General features: G+C 40.2%; 1 protein-coding gene and 1 long non-coding RNA gene across 4 annotated transcripts in view; one reads left to right on the forward strand and one right to left on the reverse strand.

Annotated features, from left to right (window-relative positions):
- The window catches only part of cntn4 (contactin 4), a 194,323-nt gene that overhangs the window by 155,338 nt on the left and 15,596 nt on the right, over positions 1-23,389 (forward strand). For all 3 annotated transcript variants that reach the window (XM_025907489.1, XM_005450133.4, XM_005450135.4), the window contains 2 exons: positions 5,873-6,000; positions 22,027-22,202. In XM_025907489.1, the coding sequence (XP_025763274.1) occupies positions 5,873-6,000; positions 22,027-22,202 (304 nt within the window). The remainder of the gene's footprint in view (positions 1-5,872; positions 6,001-22,026; positions 22,203-23,389) is intronic.
- On the reverse strand, positions 1,614-22,169 carry LOC102081487 (uncharacterized). Its single transcript, XR_003220223.1, has 4 exons — positions 22,034-22,169; positions 20,587-20,754; positions 2,025-2,124; positions 1,614-1,946 (listed from the first exon to the last, which is right to left on the reverse strand). It is a non-coding gene; the product is annotated as an uncharacterized LOC102081487 (long non-coding RNA).

Consider the following 23,389-nt stretch of genomic DNA (forward strand, 5'->3'; position numbering starts at 1 on the left):
CATGTTTGGCACTTTTGTTGACTGTATTTATGTGGGCACAGCTTCACATTTTAAAGCTGTGCCCACCACAAAGTTAATCATCTTCTGTCCATCTGCTAATGCTTTGATCATTTGCTGCAGCTAATGATCCATGCGACAAGGTGAGAGTCAGTGGTACAGGTCTGACTAGGGGAAAAAATCAATATCAATTACACCTATATCGGAGAATTGTCAAAACTAAATGCCCAGGTGTCCCTGTCTCACCAGTGTCTGCCAATAGCTTTGACTGGAAAAAAAAAAAAATTCTAAAAAAGCGCATACCTGCTTTATCTCTAATTGACCGTTAACCTTGATGCTGGCAGCGTCACGAGAAAATAGAAGGCAAGTTTGTTTAGTCACGATGCTGCATGAAACATCTGATAAGGGTTTTTTTCTGCAGTCGCACCGTGTTCGGTGAGTTTTAGCATCCAGGGTGTGCGCTCCACAGCTGGGCTTGATTTATGCCGCTGACAAGGCCGTTTCTCTCCAGCACAGCACACTGTGGGGAAGCTCAGGAGAGACAGCCTTTCAATTTATCTCAGACGGCCCCTCCCCGGCCCGCACTTCAGGGTTTTTAAAGCAGTCGAGAGCATAGATCAACACCTGAAGTTAGGTCCCACCCCCTTATCCCAGCTCAGAGGATACGGCGACCTCGCCTCCTTCTCGGCACCCTCACCACATTACAGCTTCTTGCCTCCAGCGCTGTTAGTGATGCTGACGCTTTGATATAATTATGATTAGAAACGCTTCCTGCAGGTAGGTCGACGATGGCCGGCGCAGGTCGGAAATAGTAACACGAGAACACCTCACCTTATCTGTGAGTTTACCACGGAAAGCAAACACAATATCAAACACATCCCCTGCAGTACTGTTTTTTTTACCCCTCCACACTTTCCACATTGAGTTAACTGGTTTTTGGAAGTGAATGGCTGCCGAGGTAGTGAGTTGAGCAAGCTGTTTGTGCTCTCAGGCAGTAATCTTTGTGTACAAAAGGCCTTAGCTGAGACTAATTATTTGGTGAAATCACCGTAAGCTCGCGACGATCTCTCTCTTCCTGTGGTCTCATGGCTGAGTAATTCCACTGATAGAATCTTAACCCCTATTTTCACAAGCCGGCTTTATTTACCCTGTTAATTAAGCAGAGAGGCACGCCTCCGTCCTGCAGCCACGCCGCCAATCAGCCGCAGCATCTCGGAATCACCGAGCATTCAAGAACGTTCCTGTTTGGAACTCTCAAATCAGATCTGATCTGTGATTACGCATATTGTTTGCATGTTGAATTCTGATGAGTGCGCTCCCCTTCTTCGACGGCGACTTAGCGAGTTAGCGTGTTTATGTAGAGAGCAACTTAATATGATTCCTCTGTTTGAGGCGCCCACTGTTACAAACTCGTTCTACATTCCAGGCCCACACTTGGTTCAAAGCTGTTCCACTCAACGCACAATTTCCTTGCCTTTTTTTTATTACTGATTCATTATTTGGATTGTGACAGTTTCCTCTCGACATCTAGAATTTATCAAACAGATCAAAGACAAAAATATGTCTGAATGAAACATCAAAACAAGGCTTTCAAGTGTTTGTTTTTTTTTTTATTGTAAGGAAGCTTGCAAAAAGGCAAAGTGTGCATCTGTTAACATCGTCTCAGAGAGAACGTAAGGAAATCACAAATAAAAAAAACACAAAAAAATAAGGCTTTCACTTTGGACCGGGCTCTGCTCCTGCGATTTCCACTTCACAGTGCCTCATGATAGCTGCTCTGTGACTGATGTTATTTGTCTCTTTCATCTTGGTGGAGAGCAGGGAGGATCAACGCTGTACAGCCTCTGTCCTCTGAGGCTTGATCTCCCCCCCAAAAAAATACACACCTGTGTTTTTTAGGATTACACGAGTGCATTCGGACATCTCGCCGTGTTCAAAATAATCGCCTCCTTTTGAGAGAATTACAGCCATGTCCATTAAACCGTGTGAGGCAGGGATGAAAGGAGTGGCACTTGTGTTCATCTCACCTGTGAATTATTGATACCTGCCCCCCCTCCTCTAGATTCTCCCGGGACCAGGGTGGAAAATGTCTCCTCGCATAATGGGCACATCGCGCAGACATGTTGTCTGGGCCGCGGCGGAGGAGAGAGAAGACAGGGAGCAAAACAGAAATGTGTTAATAGTGTGCCTCCATCTCTTATTCACCACTCCTGCGCCTCGGCTGACTTCTACTGTATTTGACCTCATCTTTTCTTCCATTAGCTTCAGACTGAAATGACGAACACTTATGCAGACATCCAGTCTGCTACTTTTCTCTGTGATGTCAGTGAAAGGAAAGTTCCTCCCCGGTCTTTACATGAATCTACAGAGAAAAGTACACGATACGGTGAATGGCCGAGAATAGTCCTGGCTCTCTCTCCTTTGGGCTTGCACCACTTGTTCACGCTCTTACAAGACGCGCCATCACATGATGGCTTTTTCGTCCCTGAGGATAATGGGATGGGGGATATACAGAGCACCGTGCACAAACGTGGGTATTTAGTTATGTTGAGGAATTACTGTGAGCATCGTGCTGCAGGTAGACTTGAACTGGGTCAGAGCTTGTTCTAGTTAAAGCAGCATGTTTTTGTGTGTGTTTATGCTCGTGCTTAATTGATGCGCACCCTTAAATTTCCTTTAAATAACACGAGTCATCACAGCAGCTCAGCTATAAACACGGGAGCGGCAATGCAATTCAATTAATGTACAGCAGTTGTTTTAATTGTGCTTACTCGGCTCCGTGTTACGGCCACTTGTAGGGCCGCGGTGCCATTTAATGGGCCGCTTTCCTCATATATATCAGCCTGCAGGTTTGACGCCATTAACTGTGCGCCAGCCCACACTGCGATATGCTCCCGTGTAACTGATGGTCATTGTTGGCTACTTTGCATTCAGCACTTTTCTCTCAGCCTGATATAAACCCAGAAGTATCCACTCAGCAGCACCATGTGGTTTTAGAAGTAGATTCACTTACACTAACTGCCTCTGCACTTTCTTATCACATCCACCACTTGAAAAAAAACACCCAACAAAGAGGTGGGGCAGAGGGGGAAAGACATTGTGCCACACTGTATCAGCCACATTTCAGCTAAATGCTCCCAGTTAAACGAAAACAACCGTTCTCACGTAACAGTGATGAAAGCTGATGAACTCGGACTGCGTCAGCAAATATTTGTAGCAATCAAATAGCTGTTTCGAATAGGTTTTTAAACTCGGTTGGACTGTTAATTACTGCAGTAGTAGGTATTTGGATACAGTGCTGACAGATAGTTTTAATTGGTGCTTTGTAGAGCAGCAGCTATTAAGGGTCAGAGGAACAGCCCGGCTGATTCAGATATTAAATTTCAATAACTTTTACTTTCTAGCGTGATTACAAAAACAGAAAACTAATTTTAAATAGGATTTTCTGCAAATCTAAAAACCGCCATACTTTTAATTGGACTCTCTTTCAGCTCGGTATGGTTTATTTCTGGCCTAGAACCTAATTTTTTAGATTTTAGATCATATCATCGTATCCACACTGCATTTTTCAGCCAAAAGGCGTCTGTTTTCAACAAAATATGTCCATGCTTTTTTACAGTACGCTACCTGCCTGGCTCTAACAGCAGCAAGATAAAGCAAAAAATGAGCTGGTGAACACGGAGGCACATTATCCAGAGATATTACAGAGAGAGAGAGAGAGCACTCAAAGACTCCTGAGTTGAATTCCCTCCGTGGCAGATAAAAGGGAAAAAAGCTTTTTTAAACCTTGTGTTGGGTCAAAGTCAGTCGCATTTGACTGGACATTCTATACATGTAGTGTTTTTAACCTGGTGACCATTAAAATTAAAGTTCATTTAAATAATTGTGCACAGTAAGTGCCCAGAGCATTTGATTTAACAGCTGTAGACACACACGTGTTTCTCAGAGTCAGACAGAGAAACACAGATAAAAGGAAGATACGATTTTGTGCACACACCTCATTACTTTTGGTTCCCACAAGTCAGATTTCAGTGTTATTGGGGAATAGTTCTCCAGGCTTTCTGACATTGGCTGCTTTTTCACTCATTTTCAGTTCAGTCCTTGTACCTGATCATTTTCAGAGGAATGATATGTCAGCATGTTGTGTGTGCCGTTAAAATCTGAGGAAACTAGACAAGTAGTGGAGAAAATAAGAAGTGGCAGACCACCTAAAAGTATCCAGTGTCCTTAATAAATAGAAGAAAATTCAGCAAAGACCTGGCACAGGACCTAAGTGATGCACCTTTATTTAATCCATTTACTATCTACTCATGACTCATCAGAATTACAGTGGAACTCAATGGAACACTATTGAGCTCAACATTACTAAAGCAGCGTGGGATTATCCCGACAGAGAAGAGACGAAAAGGCAGCGAGCAGCCAAAGAAGAGTTTTGGATGTCCATCAAGAAGACTGGAGAACTATTCCTGAAGAGTCTGCTTAAAACTATAATAAGAAAGCTTGTTTGGGTTCCATACAAAACAATGACTTTTAACCTCATTAGAATTGTACAAACTCTGTTTTTGCTCGTTACACCGTATTTTCATTTTTGTTTGCATGTTTCAATAAAATTTTCCCAGCAAAATACAAAGAAATGACATGTGGCTCAAGACTTTTACACATATTCACCAAGTGACCAAAAATATAACTCCAGATGTTGCTTATTCTAAAGAACGTTTTAAAAACAGCTTTTGAAAGCAGCGCTCTTACTGTAATTTTGATATTGTGACGATGGTTCATAAGGACAAACTGAAAAAAGCTTTGAAGTTTACTAATCTGACATCCACTCCTCAGTTTTGCATTTCATGACCCTGAAAGATGACTCTGATTAAATGCCATGTAAATCTTCAGGGAACAATATGCTAATGTTGCATTCACAGCTTTATGAGCCTCCCCTCAAGTGGCTCGCTCACACTTCTTCATTTCTGTTTTTATATGTTACTTCCTGTTTGGAAGTTGAAGACTAACTCTGATATTTACCTGCCTTTTATCTCTGTTGTACTCTTCGTCCTGATAAAACATCCTGCTTTTTAGCTCCTAATTGCTACACACTCTTCACCAGCTAATTGCTGCCTGATGACTTGCCTTTGAGAAAGTGGCGTCCTGTGGGTCTATCAGATACTGTTGCCACTGAAAAGGACACCGATTATAGCAGCTAGCATTTGTTTTGTTTCTTTAATGTAGAGTAAGTGATTATTGCAGATTTAGGTGTTCGTATGGACTAGCAGAGGGTCTTCACCCTCACTGCAGGCCTCTATTTGCTTTGACTCCTTTGACTGTTTTCACAGGTGAACGGGGCAATTTAGCTGCCACACATCATGTTCCCCTCTCACAATCAGGCTGACGCCATTATACAGTTTGCCGAATCAGCAGAGCGTTTCAGATAATTAAAATTCAGTGCACTTTGATGAGGTGGTCCACCCTTGATTTCCCCCAACACTTCGCTTTCAAGGGCACAATTTCCATTTTTCCTCGTTATTTACAAAATGTCAACTTTTGTTAAGGCCTTTTGACCTTTTTTGAAGCACTTGTGGCTGTTGTGTAAAGGGCACGGAGCCACTATTGTCCTAGATATCTCCGAGTCATGTGTTGAATTAATCAGCCCTGAAAATACACTGCTATTTCTCATTGTTGTCATCTGCAAAGAAGCAGAACCTAATTAGAGACATTGAGAAATTTTCTCTTCTGCGTATTCGTCACTTGTCTTTTGTGCTATGTCAGCCATGCCACGTAGTTAAAATTTCACGATGCATGCACAGCAACATTTGTTCCTCTTACAAAAATCTGTTGCTTTGACAGTCACATAAATTATTTCCTTTTTTTTTTGTAACCACAGAATCTCCATTCTGGACAACGGTAGTCTGCGGATATGGAATGTGACCAAATCTGATGCAGGCCTCTACACGTGCGTGGCAAGAAACCAGTTTGGTGTGGCAAGCAGCACGGGAAGCATCATAGTTAAAGGTATTTCCTGTTCAGCCTTTACGATTCACCACTTTCGCTTTTGCAGGTTTTCCCATCCCATATTGGTCACTTCTGTAGTTATGGAGAGAAAGGGATTGTTCTCCAATAACACGATGCCAATAATGAGATATGTAGATAGCTGGCTGACATGAGTAGTGTTCCTGGACTCATCTTTGTGGATTATACAAGGCCATTTTGTCAACCTGGAACCTTTGTATTTTGTGCAGTGTTTAGGTTATTTTTTCCACTTGCTTATTTCTTGTTTTTTCAGTTCTTTTATCGTTTTGGTTGATCATGTCTAAACCTCTAAATCACTCAAAACTACCTGGTTAGACTGAGGCCCCAGTCACACAGGCCTAGAGATGGTGGACAACCATTTGGTCATGAGAGGAAAATGATTGCTGGACGTTGCTGGGACTACTGGGAATCAGTCGTTATGCACACGTGGTCAGTGGTCAGTGACTCACCGCTGGCTAGTGAAAAGCGTGTACTCTGTGGTTGTTGGAGGTCGCTTGCTCCTGGTAGCGTTGGTTGCAAAGTTGGTTGCTGCACTGCAAACGTGGAAAGTTGGAAGACTCCAACTTTTCCGCAAACACCAACTATTTCCTAAGCTGCAGGAAACTGTGAAAAATGCAACTTAAGCTGGAAATGCAGATTATTTGCCTTCAAAAGTTGCACCTTGTAAAATGTAAAGGTTGCAGAAGTAAGTCACAACTTACTTTACTTTGAAGGTCTCTGTTTCCAGTTTGCATTGCAGTGAAGTTTCACTACACCTCGGTGATGACAAGTGACAAGTGTTGGCAGACAACTCTGCATCTTTCATGCAAACTACAGGTGACAGTGGAGTCTCAAGGAGGACTCATTTAACTTTATCTGAGGAACCTAAGTCTACCTGAGGATTCTAAGTCTACCTTGTTTAGACTGAGTATTGCTCAAATCTTTGGCTATGAAGCTGAATGCTGCTCTTTCACCCGCCTCCAGTGGCTCCCTGCAGCTATCAATATGGGAATGAAATTTGTATGTATCATTGCTGTAAGTTATATCCACCAAATCTAAAAATGTGTAGCTTACACTGAATCAAAGAAAAAGGTTTTAATATGTGCATCAAGCTCCACATCCTGAATCTTGCTCAGTAGTGGAGGTTGTTAAATGGATGCAGACACATAAATGACTCATTTTTGTATAGATTCCAAATACAAAAAAAATGTATTAGTGCATGATCAGATTTGTTTGCTTTTACCAAAAACGTTACTGTTTTCATAGTATGCCTGATCTGTCGCTCTACTGTTTAGTTTTTTACTTCTGCTAATTTTAAAACTGTTCATCTGCTTTATGTTTTATTTATGATCAAAGTAAGCTACATTTAAGCTGATCATTTTCACAAATACCAGCAATGTTCAAAGTGGTATGGAGAGCTTTAGAACTACTCAGTTATAAAGTAGGCCTATTCAAGCGAATAGGCATTTTTTGCTCCCACTTCACCGTCGGAGTGCTGTGTTAGTGACTGAATTAAGTAAACAATAGGCAAACAATTAATTTTAGTTTTATAGCTTGATAAATTAAATAAAAACATAGTATTATTGCAAAGTAGTCACAAAGATTTTAATTATATACTGAATGGAAATGTTGATAAGCTAATTAATACTTAATAGGCTTAATTATAAGGTACAAATATGTTTTGCTACTCTGTACAGAAATTTTTGCCTAAAAAAGCTTACTAATGCTTATTTACCAGGCCTTCGTTACAGTAGGTTTTGCCACTAAAAACTACTTGAATAGATGAAATTACAGAAAAATTTATTTTTCAGATTTTTACATCCAGATCACCCAGGAATTTGACAGGTGAACTGTTGACTGGATATATTAAACTTGTGACGATAATAGTTACTTAACATTTTCTTGCTCTTTCAATATACTTCTTATATATCCTGGTGTTTTTAAGAAATTTGCAATATCCTAACTCATACTGAATAAGAGTCCTCCAAAGTCGTCCTAAGAGTAAAGGCGTGGGATGCCTCTGTCGACCCACTCTGTGGACAAACTCAATCTGTCTGCCTCACACATTCTTCAACTGCCCAAATATTATAAACTTTTTGTCTAAGATGTTTCAGACTTTCTGTAGAACAGATTCAGTTTCTGGATTCAGTTCTGGAATAGCTCTATTTGGGGAGAAAGCAGCCAACCTGGAATAATCGAATAACCAACAATCAATCACACATTGTTTTGTTTTGTGTTGTTGCTCACACAAAGAGTCATTTTGCTGACTGGAAACAAAAGAAACCACTAAACCACCTTGTTGATGAAATATTTATATTTGAAAAAGATCAAATTCACACTGAAAGAAAATGTGAATTTATTTTATGCAATATGACAACCTGTAATTTAATTTCAACTCACGAGAGACTATTTGCAGTAATGCTGATGACATCCCCTTTTTTTCATTTCATTACTGTACCTAAAAATCCCAACGAAGAGAGCTGGAGGGAAAAATTTGTAACAGCACCTCTAAACATTGACCAGTGAGAAGTTGGGAGTGATGGATCAATTTCTATAAGTAGCGCTGTTCACAGGCTTAAAGTCACAAACTGCTGTGCAACAATTAAAACACAATTATTATCAGTCTTGTGTAAAGTAAGGCATGTCAGCAGCTTTGATTAAACAGCATGTATCAGTGCCCCAGGAATGAAACCAGTCTGCTTCATCATGGAGACGAAGCTCAAAGATCAAAAAGCCTGGATGAGAAACATATACAGTGGCTGCAGTGGACAGTAGTCCACACTGCTCCACGTACTCCTGAGTGACAGTGCACGTCTCAACCTATAGTAGCACCTACAGACTACCAACCTACTGCTACTACGCACTGGATACCTGTTTTTTTTTTCCTTAAAAAAATAGCCACAAGTGTTTAATTTTCATTCATAAAAAATGACCGACACAGAAAAAGGGCGCGTTTTATGAAGCATCCAAGCATCCCCCAATCTCCATCTTCTGATAAGTCCCACAAAAAGCAGGGTTTTCTTCCCCTTTCTCTCTGTGTTGTCATTACTAGACAGAGACACCTCAGCTGCTATGTCTGTTTGCAGAGATGTTGAAATCATTCAGCTCACTGCCTCGCTGTGCCCCCCAGTACCAGCAGAAGGATATACTGCCTGAAAAAAATAGTCTTCGTGTTGTTGGATCATCTGGGTTGGGGATTGCATTTCTGCTCCGGTGCTGTGACTTATTATACTTCATTAAAAATAAATGTGAGCTGGGTATAAAGTGCTGTGCATTCTGCGGCGGCTTTATGCTGTGCACACCACAGCTTTTCTGTCCCATTTCCACAGGGGATAGTGTTCTCACCTCGTCAGGCTCCCGGAGGATTTGCTGACATATTCAATGAACTATACCCTCACTGTGACCCCCTTTTCACAGGGGTTCCTGGGCTCATTTGTGCTATTGTTACATGTTCTGTTTTGACCTTCCTCATTGAGTGGCTTCTTTTACATTTATAGAGTTATTGATTTTCAGTATATTGCCCTCAGGGAGAAAAGTTCACGCCTCATATTTCAAAAGGTTTTCCATATAAAGGTTTTCTATATAGATTTGCATGTACTCTGTAGTTCAGGAATTTTCACACGACGCATCCAAGTACAGTTCTCGCAGCTACGACTGCATTTCTTCGACTTCACCAGAAGCAGAATATTCCGAGACGTCGAGGTAAACCCCGTGGGTCAGAGCATGCTGCAAATTCCCTCACACCTTTTACTCACCGCCTAAGAGAGAGTACGATTCACTGTAACCTCATATGAACATGCAGAATACATTGATCATTCGTCTGTGCTGTTATAAAATACCCGTGGGGGGGAAAGAACTACACAGGTCAAAAAAAAAGAAAATCTAATAAAATCGTGCCAAAATCCTTCCAATACGCTGTGTGAGAAATACTGCAGCTAAAATCATTTTTCATGAAGTCTCGAAGACAGAGCTGCTTCTTCTTTGTGTGTAGTTTATAGTTTTTGCTCAGAGGTTCAATCCATTAAATTGTCCTTCTTCTACAAGTCTGTAAAATCCTTTGAAATGCAGTGTCAACAGAACAGTCTGCTACCATATCAGGGTTTTTTTCTCCAATTATCCAAGTAGTTGCCATAGAAACATGGATTAATTGACTTTCTCAGCCCCTGCAGGCTAGTGTTTGATTGAATACTTTAAAAAAAACATTGATTAATGTCAATGAGAATAACAGCGAGAAGAAAATCCTGTTATTGTATCTATATGTTCATTCTCCTTTTTAGCCGAAAACACGTCACATAATGGAATTTTAAATAACTCTGTTGCAGCTCTGTCTTCTGTAAATCACTATCAAGGCATGTTTCCTTTTTCTGTTGAATTATAAAAGACAGATTTCATATATTATGAATGTCTGAAAGTCAGCAACAGTCAAGGATGTGGGGAGAGCTTAGAGTGCACCTTGCCGCTGATTTATGCTGATGCCTCGCTCTGGCTCCCATTGACGACTCTGCCGCTCTACCAAATGCAGTACGCCTTGTTTAATAGAAGTGAGAGAAATTAAAGGATCACGTAACCTCAGAAATTCATTGGTGACACCTGCAGCTGTTACGTGAACTGCAGTTATTATTCTGTTTCTCGGGGTTTGCAATGGCTTTTGCATGACTTATCCTACTCAGGTCTTTATTTGGCTGTATGAGATATCCTGCGTCTGTGCTAGCAGGCATGCTAGCATTAGGTCAAATTTAAAAAGACCAACTGAGATCAATCAAAATTGATCCTAAAAAACCAAACAATACCTCGATTAGGAAATACCCCACCCATACTGACCGCAGTTTTTCACTCATGGTTAAATTTCAATATGGCCAAACAGACTTCCAGACTTTTAAGTTAAAACTGTACCTATGGATAACATAGATATCAGAAAATGGACAAATTACTTAATATCTAACCACAGATGGTTTAAAACATGGTGTATAGCATCCAGGTTGGGAAAATTAAACCAATGGTAAACCAGTGCCTTGGATTCTGTGTATACACTGTTAAAAAAAAAAATCTTAAAAAAACTGATATATTCCGGCAGCTGGGGCGCCAAAATACTGCCGTAAAATAACAGAAAATAACTTTCTCATAAAAATACGGTTATTTCCAGTAATGACAATACAGTTTGTTGCGCTAATTTTACATGGGATTCTGCCTTTTTCAAGTGATTTTTAAACATTAAATTAGGAACATGTTAATGTGTTTAAACAATGAAATTATCTATAAATAGGAAAAAAAACACAAATCCTAAAAAAACAGTAATATTCCGGCAGCTGGGGTGCCAAAATACTACCAGAAAATAACAGAAAATAACCTTCTCATAAAAATACAGTTATTTTCAGTAATGAAAATAGAGTTTGTTGCGCTAATTTTACATGGGATTCTGCCTTTTCCAAGTGCTTTTAGACATTAAATTAGGAACATTTTAACGTGATTAAACAATGAAATTACCTATAAACAAGGCCAATGAATGTGGCAATATGAATCATAATACGTAAACGTACAGAAATATACAGCTAACAGTTGGTTTAAATAATAATGGATTGCATGCCCTGGGACAGAGGCGAGGCTGCCATATCGCACCATCGATATGGCAGCCTGGCCATCACCAGTAGGTGAAGAGTCTTGACCATGGACACAACGACCGAAAGTGTCCGAGCCGGGGCTCGAACCGGCAACCTTCTGATCACGAGGCAAACTGCCAACCCTTGAGCCACGATCGCCCTAAATAGCAATGATAATAATACTTATGTGATGTAACACAAGCTATAGGAATCATGTTATATACTTTTCCATAGCATTACATTTGAATTCAACAGTTCAATCTTTGAAATAACGGACAGATATTTGTGAAATCATGATGCATTTGTGAATGTATTTTAACAATCTAAATATGCATATGTACAGACAAATACATTTAAAAAACATGAAAATTATATTTTATTACATTACAGTGATTTAACGTTAATTGACATTTGAAATGTGAAGTCACAGTCTATTTACGTAACTTTAATGATATTCTAGAACAGGGGTGCCCAATCCTAGTCCTCGAGAGCTACCGTCCTGCAGCTTTTAGATTCATCCTTGTTCCAACACACCTGAATCAAATGAATGTCTTGTTATCAGGCCTTTGCCAAACTTGATGGCATGCTGAAGAGGTCATCAAACCATTTGATTCAGCTGTGTTGGAGTAGGGATGCATCTAAAAGCTGCAGGACAGTAGCTCTCGAGGACTAGGATTGGGCACCCCTGTTCTAGAAGAACAGAACAAAACTGTAAAATGCACAGTAAAATACTTTTATATTAGGATTTTTTTTTATAGTGCAGCCATACCTGTGACCTTGTGGTTGTTAGTTCACATTCATTGGCCGATGCTTAGCGTCATGTTATTATGTGTCCCAACATCCAGTGGCATGTCACATTGTTTTCATGGCCACACCCTCACCCCAGGTGCAGAGGCCTATTTCTGTTCAGGAATGTTGTGAATACTTTGAGATTTATATTAATTGCAATTCCTACCTCTACATTTATTTTTTTAAATATATAATTAGCACAGTGTGGCCTGCAATGTTTTATATGTTTTTTTTAGTTTTTATTCCTATTAATTATATTTTCACTTGTTACCTCTGAATTATTGAATCAGACCTAGATGACATGAAATTTTCAGCAAAATTATAATTCAAATACTCCTTTAATTATTGATTATTCTCATTAATTTTCGATCATTTTATATATTTTTCCATAGTATTACATTTGAATTTAACAGGTCATTCTCTCAAATAACAGACAAATATTTGTGAAATTATGATACATTTCTGAATGTATTTTTACAATCTAAATATGCATATGTACAAAAAAATATATTTAAAAAACAAGTAAATTGTGTTTTACTATATTTACAGTGATGTCATGTTATTTTACATTTGACATGTAAAATCACAGTCTACTTGTGTAAATTTAATGATATTCTAGAAAAACAGTACAAAACTGTAAAATATACAGTAAGATACTTTGACATTACTATTTTTTGGAACAGTGTAGGACACCAGATCTGTGGTGTACGCCAGCGGTCCCCAACCCCTGGGCCGCAAGAGTTGAGGCTCGGGTGTGAAATTTATGGTTTTCAGGATTTTTACTGTTAACTTGGTTTCCCTGGGTCTTTTCCCACCTAGTAGCTGTGTGTCTTATTTTGAAAAAAATATTTACGCGTTACCGTAGCAACCAGAGAGCATTAATTGCCAGAGAGGAGGAGTTACTCTTAATGTTGTTGGCGCATTTCAGGAGGACACTGCTAAAGTTACACAATTACACAGTGAATCTGCGTTTATTTCTATATTTACAAAATACCACAGTTTCTGTCTTGGTCGTATCATTTTATTTTGTTGTATTTATCCGCGACACCTTAAAGGCCAGTGGTGCAAAAAAGGTTGGGGACCGCTGGTCTACAGAACAACAGCTTTACAACTTTATTTGTACAAATACTTTCCTGCTGAGTTTTTTAGGTCATATTAAATGAAGATTTAGTCAGGCCAGATCTGGCTTCAAAGCAGGATTTCAGAAACCAACTGATAATGTGTCGCTACATCCATCTTTTACACTATGTATCTATCATAGCATTTAGCTCACTAACTTAATCTTGCTTAACTTGTTTGCTAACGCTAAAGCACATTACTGTTGAAAGCCCTATGAGTTTTCAGCTTTTCTTCCTGATGTGGAGTTGCATGGGTAGCTGGTACGCTGGTTATACTGGTTAGAGATGGGATGGATTCTATTTCTAAGGTACTATTAGGTAGCGTTTATAACTGTTGATATAGCAAACAGAAAACAGGCCTTTCTTATGGCAATGCCCTCGGTATCAAGCATAACCATCATATCCTTTGGATTTTTGCAGAAAATATGTCCTCACATAGAAGTTATGCTATAGGCTGTGAAAGCCAATGAGAGAGTTGTGGCATGTTATTTATTTATTTCATTAAAATTTATTCAGACATTTCCATAAAGTGTTTTTTGGGGGGGTTGTTTTTCAAACATTTAATGATGATTAATGTATTTGTCTCTTGCAAATGTTAATTTCTGGGATATTTTAAGTGCAACTTTAAAACCTGATTAAAAAGTACAGCATTGCTGTACCATCACTGCACCAGTTCCACTCTCTCTTTCCCATTTATCAGACACTGTGAAATGAAAATGGTAGAGAACACCCCCACCCGCCCCCAGCCAATCAGTGGGAGTAAGAAGGGGGGCAATGGAACCTGCTGCTCTCCCTGTAGGTTCAGGTTGATGGCCTATATGTGGTTTTCCAATCAGGCTGCAAAGAAACAGAGCCATGTCTGTCTTCTCAGCATAAACAGACACCGCTGTTATCCACTCATTATTCTCGTGAAAAGGAATATGGGTTTTATTTGACACCCTCACACTCTCGCTTCCTTTCCATCATAATATGTTAAAGCTGTTTTCTGTGGCTGATGTACAAATGTTCCTGTATATGAACTTGTGCCTTTCTGTCACAATTGATATTGTTTGCAAAATGGGATGGGGTAATTTACATGCACTACTTCATTGAGGATTGGAAACCTGTTTAGCGGGGAGAAATTTGTGTTGCGGGATCAGCCCTTATGGGAGATGACAGTAGTTTATTCAAATTGACTTTGGTGATATGAATACTGAAAAATACCTGTCAAACAGCATTCTGTATCTCCCGCTGTGAATAAGCCACCTAGCACACAGCAGAGGAGCAGTCACAACAGATGAGCCCTGTTAATGTCCCCATTATTCCAACACTGGGGGGATATTAGCAGATTAATTGCACTTGATTATAGACGTGCTCTCGGAATTTTGATTACACTGGAGATGAGCCGCTGCAATTAGGTTTGCCGCCGATCATTACGGATGGTCAGTGAACTCAAAACTTCAGAGATCCTACAGTGTTCACGTCAGTTTGCCTCTCTCAAGCCTGGAGGCAATTCATCTTTTCGGCGCTGTGACCCACTGTAGCAGCCATTTGTTTTGGAGACATTTCAAAAGTAGACGAGGAATATTCTGTCATTGTGGGCGACGTCTAGAGAGATCTTTTTCGTAGATAGTCTCGGGTCACAGAATGATCTTAGTTTCCCTCTGTCTGCACCACAAGGTGCACATGCGTGGATCTTAAAGACTGAAAGAAAGATGAAACTAAAGATGTTCACTGCAGGATGAATTATCAATTTGGTGATCCTGTGACACAGGGGTGGGCAGCTCCAGGCCTCGAGGGCCGGTGTCCTGCAGGTTTTAGAGCTTACCTGAATCCAATGATTACTTCATTACCAGTGCTCGGGAGAACTTCAAGATATGTTGCGGAGGTAATTTAGCCATTTGAATCAGCTGTGTTGGATCAAGGACACATCTAAAACCTGCAGGACACTGGCACTCGAGGCCTGGCGTTGCATACCCCTGCTGTAAAATTTTGTCCAGCGCCTTAACCAGGACAAAATTCTCACTGTATTCACTCATGAAGAGTCACCTAGAAAATTCACAACATGATTGAAAATAAGCATACTATACTACGAGTATGTTACGTCGTCTAGCCATTTTGCACCACTTATCTGGTTCACAGTGCCAGCGATCTGAGCAGAGAAGTCCAAACTTCCCTTACCCTGGCCAGGGGGACACCAAGTTGTTCCCAAGCCAGCTGAGTCCTGGGTCTGGCCTCAGGATCTCCTCCCAGTATAACATGCCTGAAATATCTCACCGAACAGATATCTGAACCACCTCAATTTGGTTCTTTGGATGAATGATGTGGATGAGCGCTCCAAGTAGCTCTCAAATGACCATTCTCCTCACCCTGTCTCTAAGAGAGAACTCAACCACACTTTATAGCTCTTTTACCTAGCTTTTGCATGTTTGCACAATTTCCAACTAGTGCTAGATTGGTATAGTAAATGGATTGGTACAAGCACTTTCATGCAAAAACTTTGATTTTTTTTTTTTTCAATCACCCACCTTAATCTGGCTTTCAGTGCACTTGCACTAGCAGAGCAGTCATCATGTTAACATTGTCTGGATGAACATCTAAGCATACTGTGTTAGCTGCTGAAGACTCCACGTGCTGCTCTTGTCACCTTCTAGAGATGCAAGACAGAAGATAACTAATCTGTTTCACTTTACACCCTGGACCTAAATGTGGTTACCAGTTCTCTGCTGAATTCCTACAGTTGCTTTTCCAAGCGAGCCATGTCATCCAAGTTGGATGGCAGCAACGATGTGAAATAAATGCGATGTGTGATTCCTGACAGCCATATAGAAAAATAATGAGCTGCCATCTGTCAGTAATCACCAGCAGGTTGCTACAGATGTGCCACCACACAGCATACAGTACCGAGAGGATCTTGTATCTATCTGTTGAGCAATGTAGACAAGGTTTTCCTCGCCATTCAAGTTTGTCCTTGAGGAACCTTTGATAGGTCCTTCAGAAAATAAGTGGAGCACAAAAAAACTGCATCGGAGGATTTACTGATGTGCTGATGAAAGCATTCTTCGTGTTTTGTTGATTTGAAAAGGAAGAGGAGGTAAAATTGCGAGTGAAATGATTGCTTTTTAAAACGGTAACCACATTTTTTTGTTCTTAAACGACCTGAGAGGAAACTCTGAGGATTCGCCAAGGTGATGCATGATGCTACGCTGATTCACTTTGAAAAACCTTAGCCTGACATGCTTCGTCACAGTTTAGATCCTTTGTGAAGATGTCTTTTCTTACCTGCCAGTGAAAGAAACATTTCCTTTTCAGGTTTGTGTTTGTCTTGAACCCTGACGAGTCTGCATCTTCTGCGTGGGTCTCAGTTTAAAGATTATTATAAATTTGTTTTCCAAATACCCCAAATCATGCGGCCTTTGTCTCGTCCCTGTGCTCCACTATTCAAGCTCACATTGCTCACCTTGTGAGGAAACTTACTGAGTATATATATATATATATATGGATGTGCACTGAGGGAGAATGCACACTTCGCATTACGGCTTTAGATCATTAAAGACAGAGGATTCTCCACAGCAGGAGAGGAAATATGTGGGCATTATTCATAATGTTGGAAGGAAGACTGGTGAAACTGGCCTTGTGAGACATGTCAGTGTGCCTCAGAAAGGAGCTCAGAGTCATTTGGTAACTGTAAGCTAGCTCTGTTTTCTGGTCAACCATATGTTATTGTTATACAGCTTCTCTGAGTGTTCCCACTGTGAGCCAGTGGTCTGTATATCATTTGTTTGGCTTCATTAGGTGTCTGTGGGTCCTAGGTTTCCTTCAGCTGCTTTGCCTTAAAATAGAATGCCATGCTGATTGCTGTTGGTGTTTTTATTTTGCAAATCAGCTCCAAAATTGCATCTGATATTTTCTTTTCTGTTTCTTTCATCATTACCATCTGTTGTGAATCTTGTGCCCTTTATATACACAGAAATTCACATTAACTACTTATATTTAGATTCCAGCCAGAAACTCATAGACATTTATAAATAAAGACGTAGTTGCTGCTGGTGGCGATTTATCAAAAAACAATGTAGGTAGTCGGCAACCTTGCTTTGATAGAGGAAGAAAAACAGAATACAAGCAGTTTGCAACCAGCTGACTCGAGTCTCCTATTCAGAGAGATATGTCGCAGAGTAGTTTGACTCATTGACGCAGACTAACTCAGACGGGTTAACAATCTGTCTGCATTTATAAATTAGACAGCAGTTATTTGCAGACCTCTCTGAGAGTGCAATCTATCCCCAATCACCTTGCAATGTTAATATATTTTTTCTTATCTAGCACTTTTCTAAAGTGCCACAAGCACTTTCTATGTAAGCGCTTTCTATCTAACATTCACCCTCCAGTGAATGCATCAGAGAGCAACTTGGGGTTAGTATCTCGCCCGAGGATATTTACCACGAACCACCAGCCTTCTACCTGAGCTACAGCCAGGTGGAAGAGCAGAGGTTTAGAGTGTTGTATAACCAACTGGTCACCACAATTACTTGCAATTAGTCTCTGACAACAAGAAAATTTAATACAACCACTAATTTGTTTTTCTTAGTCGCAAGCAGTTTTTTTTGAAAGCTCTGGTGTAAGTGAGGCATTAAAAAAAACACACAATTAGATCATGTTTTACTCGTTAATTAGTTCCATTCTATGACCAAAACATTGAATTTCTCATTGTGGTATCATTCCAGATCAAGTCATGAATGCAATGGAGGATGTTCTTTTAGAAAAACATGTTATCAGATTTGACACCCAAGTCGTTTTAAGTTGATTCAATATACTAATTATATACTAAGTAACAATATAGTATTAAATACACAAATTTGTCTGGCAAGAATTACCAAAAATTCCAACACACAATAGCAGCTATTTTTTGGACATGGATATTCAAGGCTCTTTACCTCCTGCACAGGTAATTCAGCAGTGAGCAAGAGATGTGTTTAATTTTTAAAACAGATTTTTGGAGGAAAGCATGAATCATAGTGTTGACTTGGAGGTTTCAGAAGCCCGTGGTGCTATTTTTAATAGTTTAAACAAAGTGTTTGTAAAGTGTTGTAAAAACAACAAAAAAGAACTTACATAGTAGTACAAGTTTAAAAAGTATGATTTTGTCAAACCTGATTGCATTTAGTAAAGTCGTGGTTGCTCATGTCTAAATGCTTTGAATTATTTGAATTATTAACTGTGCAACAGCTCAAATTACATGTATCACATGTAAAATATGTTCAGATGTTTGAATGTAAGTTTTACATTGGTATGACATGTTTATTACATAAGACATGGTTTGCATGGTAATATGTAGTTAAACAATGATGTAGATAACTGACTGAGCCAAAGTGGAACTGTGCAGGATACTTTCTGTCAGAGCGATAAGTGAGCAGCATGGTGGGGAGAGAGTGCAGTGGTTTTAATAGGCTTGGTTAAGTGGTGAGATGATGTTGACGGACAGACGGTTGAGCTGTGTTAGAAAACCTGTTATCATACGTCAGTATCTTAGCTGCTCCTTGGATGAGCTAGGTCAGCTGAGCACTGATCAGGTGTTGTAGTACATCTGCTCATTTGACCCTGTTTGATTACACTGGTTAACAATGTTTCAGACATCCTCAGCTTCATCAAATAATATGTACTATTTCTGTTTGATTTTGATGTGTTGAATCCAGATGTGACAATTAAAATAGCTGATTAACATTTCCAAGACGGTTCATTTGTTTATATTTTACTGCTACTGTACATTGATTTGAAGAGTTTGAATCATAAATTGTAAGTTTACTTTATGGTCACTTCACACTATAATATTTCACATTTAATATTGTGTAAGAATTAAAAACATCAGAAAAAAGGTCTATATAGCCAAGACTTGAATGAAACAAAATTTTACAACTAATAGCAGATTCATTTCACCTCAAACACCAAAAAACTGTTATGAACTTATTTAGAAATCAGTCTGTCAGGTTAGGTCGACACAACCTTGACAATAGAGAAGGATCCGTTTGGTCACATATCCAGAATATTACAGCATGTAGATATATTGGTTTGGTTACATAGCTGCGTCATGGCCTCCACTGGTCCCAGTTCTATGATTAACAACAATTTTAAGCATCAATTTCAGTTTCAGTGACCAAAATTTCATTAATTAATGGAACTGTTACAGTTGTGCACTGCTACCAGGGCACTTGGACATCTGAGACGTTCAAAAACAGAGACAAGAAACCTTTTCAGAGACGGCCCCTCATCTTTGGAACAACCTGCTTTTTCACATAACAGCTGTCCGGTCACTCAGTCATTTAAAAACACTGTTAAAAATCGACTCTTCTCACTGACTTTCAGGTCTAGCTCAGCAGGTTATCCTGGCTTTTTATCATGCGAGCAGTCTTATTCAGTTCTATTACTGTTTTATGTGATTACATTTTTACTGAATTTGTTATTTTACTGATTGTTAAGTATGAGTTTGTTTGCATAGCCTGTACAGCAGATTGTTTTTAATCATAACTTGACTTGGGATCTACAGTACTTGAGAAACATCCTAGTCCTATCAGACTCTGCTTGATTATTTATACAGAGTATACAAAACAAGTGGAGGACCTTCACCCGTCGGATTTTTCTCCCACAATCACTGTTAGAACACCGTAATGGCTTGCTTTCATAAGCTCACTCTAATTTACATTTTTGATTAAACTGAGGCCGTGGGTTTCTTCAGCCGAGGATGGGCGACAGAGTTAGACGTGGTCTCTTGTCCACAGAGCCCGAGGTTTTTCTTCTTACTGATGCTGACTGTTCCTTAAGGTGGATATTTCAAATGATGGCCTGGGGCCTGAAAAAGTTTATGATACTGACTGTGGGAGGAAGTACTTTTGAAATTATCTGCACCTTAAGAACAAAGGAAGACGCTTTCCCAGGTCCCACCCAGCCTGTCTCAGCACACGGGCACGCTCTCTGTCTTGTCTCGGACTGACCCTGCTAAGTGAGCGTTACTGTCCTCCCCGTTTACAGTGGCAGTAGGTAACAAGGCATTATACAAGATAGAAATCAATCAAATTATGCTCAAGAGTCCAGTGTGTGGTTGTGTAACCAACCTTGGTTGTCCGTATAATCTGTCACAAATCATGACAGAGGAGGGTAATAAGGCAGCATACCCCCCCCCATCATTGTCACTGTGAAACCCCTGGAGGCAGTAAGAGACCAGGCAGCACACAACCACACGGCACAAGGAGAGGAGATGACGACAGAACACACCAGTCCTGCTGTAGAAATAAGGAAGACAAAAATTGTTTATTCTGTGTTACAGGCAGCACGAACAGAGTCAGTTCTCTTGACTGTGGATCTCTGTGGGTATTTCCTCTGTAGATCCTTCCCAAGCCGCTTTCCCCCACCACCCATTTCCTTCTTTCTCCTCACATCATTTGGAGTAACCATCTCTCCAAGAACACCACTGCAGAACACACCTGACACTTTTTTTTCAGAGAGAAATGTGTTTCTTAAGCTTTATATTTTTTTTAGCTTTTCTGTTCCTTCCTGCACTTGTTCTACAAGGTGTAGCCAGCCTGCAGAAGCAGACCGAGCAGACACAAAGACTTGAATACCTCCTGTGTGTTATTATGGGGTTTTTTTCTTTACTGCACCGCCATCGTTCACCGTTTAGCCCCAGCAATAGAGGACTGGGCTTCTCAGACACACTTTCATTGTGTATATGACAAAACCCAGCAGCTGATAGCATTCTGGCCTGAAATCAGAAAACGACTAGATAAATCACATTGGGAGCATGCGGTAGCATCTGTGTGTGTGTGTGTGAGAGAGAGAAGGGGAGCCAATACAATGAAGGTATCGAATTCATTGTGGATGAAGACTGCACTGCCGGCACTTTCTACATGAATCTATGCCTGTCCAGGGATCATTTGCCATGGTTAATTTAGTCCATGTGCTCAGAGTGGCTATTTCAACCAAGTAATCACAGCACCCCCAAGAGGGAGACAGGTGCTGCACACTCTGAGTATAAAGCCTCCCCCTCCCTCACGTCCTTCCACCTTCCCCCTCCATCGCTAACATACGAGTGCAGATGAGCGACGCTCGTCTTATTCCCATGTGCAGCCACTGTAATGCACTGCAGGAGAGAAAAGAGAGCACTGACGACTGGAAGAAGTCCTGTTTGCTGTTTTCCTAGCAGTTCGATTTGGGAATTGCAGCCCAATCGAGGGGAGTTCCAGTGTGCAGGCTGAGCTGACAGTGACACATGGAGGCTTCGCGGGCTGCAGGACAGACACGTCTCCTCCGAGTCCCCACAGAGACAAGCTCAGGCCGAAACTAATACCAGTTATTGTAGCTGTGCGCCCTAGTTTGCTATGTGCTCCGTCCCGTATATCCTTCTATTAACTGAGTCTGACATATCCATAAGGATGATGGAAGGGCTCGGCTTTTTGCAAAGCCATTTCCTGTGCTGAATTATAATGCCTGGAAAGAGTAGAGGCATGCAGCGTGCTTGATCAGACGTGCGTGAATATGAATGTGTGTTTTTTCAGAGCCTACCGTCATCACCACGCTGGCCTCCACGCTGGACGTCACCGTCGGGGAGAGCGTGGTCCTGCCCTGCCAAGTGAGCCACGACCCGTCTCTGGAACTCAAGTTCACCTGGTTCTTCAACGAGCAGCTCATCCACTTCGGGAGCCACGGTGGATTCTTTGAAAAAGTGGGAGGTGTAAGTCAATATTCCATCATTCATGGTTTCTGACAGCCCGCGAGACTAACAGGCCTCTGGTTTTAAAACAAGCTGTCATGTTTGTGAGAGGTGTGCAGACAGGATGCCTTCATGTATCAGTCTGGGAAGCCTTTTTGCTATGATCGCTTATATAGTATTTGGACATTTTATCCCCAAGAAAAGAAAATATGCCTAAAAACAACAAAACTTGAAATGGGGGTACATTAAATGTGCATTTCTATCCCAATAGCTATTATCGAAAAACATTTACCCCCTAGAATTAAATAAGGCAGTAACTATGTGTATGTGTTTGAGGATTTTAGCCACACTTTATTTTCTTTTTAAAGTATATTTTTCAGCCAAATGAAAAAAGAAATCTCTAATTCTATCTAATTTCTTATCTGCTTGAGCAGTAAGGACAAATTACCAGGCTAACACATAAAGACAGACAATCAAACATGCTCACATCCACACCTACGCCCAATTTAGAGTCACAGATTAACCTAAAATATATCTCTTTCGACAGACACAGGGAGAACATGAAAAGAAGGCTTCCTGGCTCTGTGGTTTGAACCTTCCCTTGGTTTTGTTCTCCCTGTGCTGGTGACTTTTCTTTGGTTTTCTGCTTCATCTGTTACAGATGGGAGACAGATAAAGCCTTGAGTGGCCAGTGAGGCTAGAAAAGTGCTATACAATACCACTGACAAGTGTATGATTTAATAATAATGTTATATAAGATTCCCTCATTATGGTACCAAACTGTCGGTAGCAAAACGGCATAAAGGTGCAACATGGTGCTTTTAGAGACTTTCAAAGTGCATCGGCTAGCAACATGACTGAAACATGGTTTATAACTCTAATATATATACTCATTTCTGCTGTTTGTTACAATTTGAGTGCAAATATGTTGTGTCTCCTGCTGTTTTTCCATCAAAAGATATTATTCTAGATACTATATATAAAACACATTATTACATAACAGCAGTTTCACTCATAACTACCTGTTTCAAAACACAGTTTAATTTTTCCTTATCCATCAGGGGGATGATAATTAGTGATCATTTGTGTAGATTTTCATTATTTTCCTGTTTTTTAAGATATTCTTACATTTTGAACACCTGAGACTCACATTAAAGTAAACACAACTAGAGACAGACCGTGGATTTTTCAGACCGAACCAGTTTTCA

Source organism: Oreochromis niloticus, linkage group LG5 (assembly GCF_001858045.2).
Source record: "Oreochromis niloticus isolate F11D_XX linkage group LG5, O_niloticus_UMD_NMBU, whole genome shotgun sequence".
Taxonomy (NCBI): Eukaryota; Metazoa; Chordata; class Actinopteri; order Cichliformes; family Cichlidae; genus Oreochromis; species Oreochromis niloticus.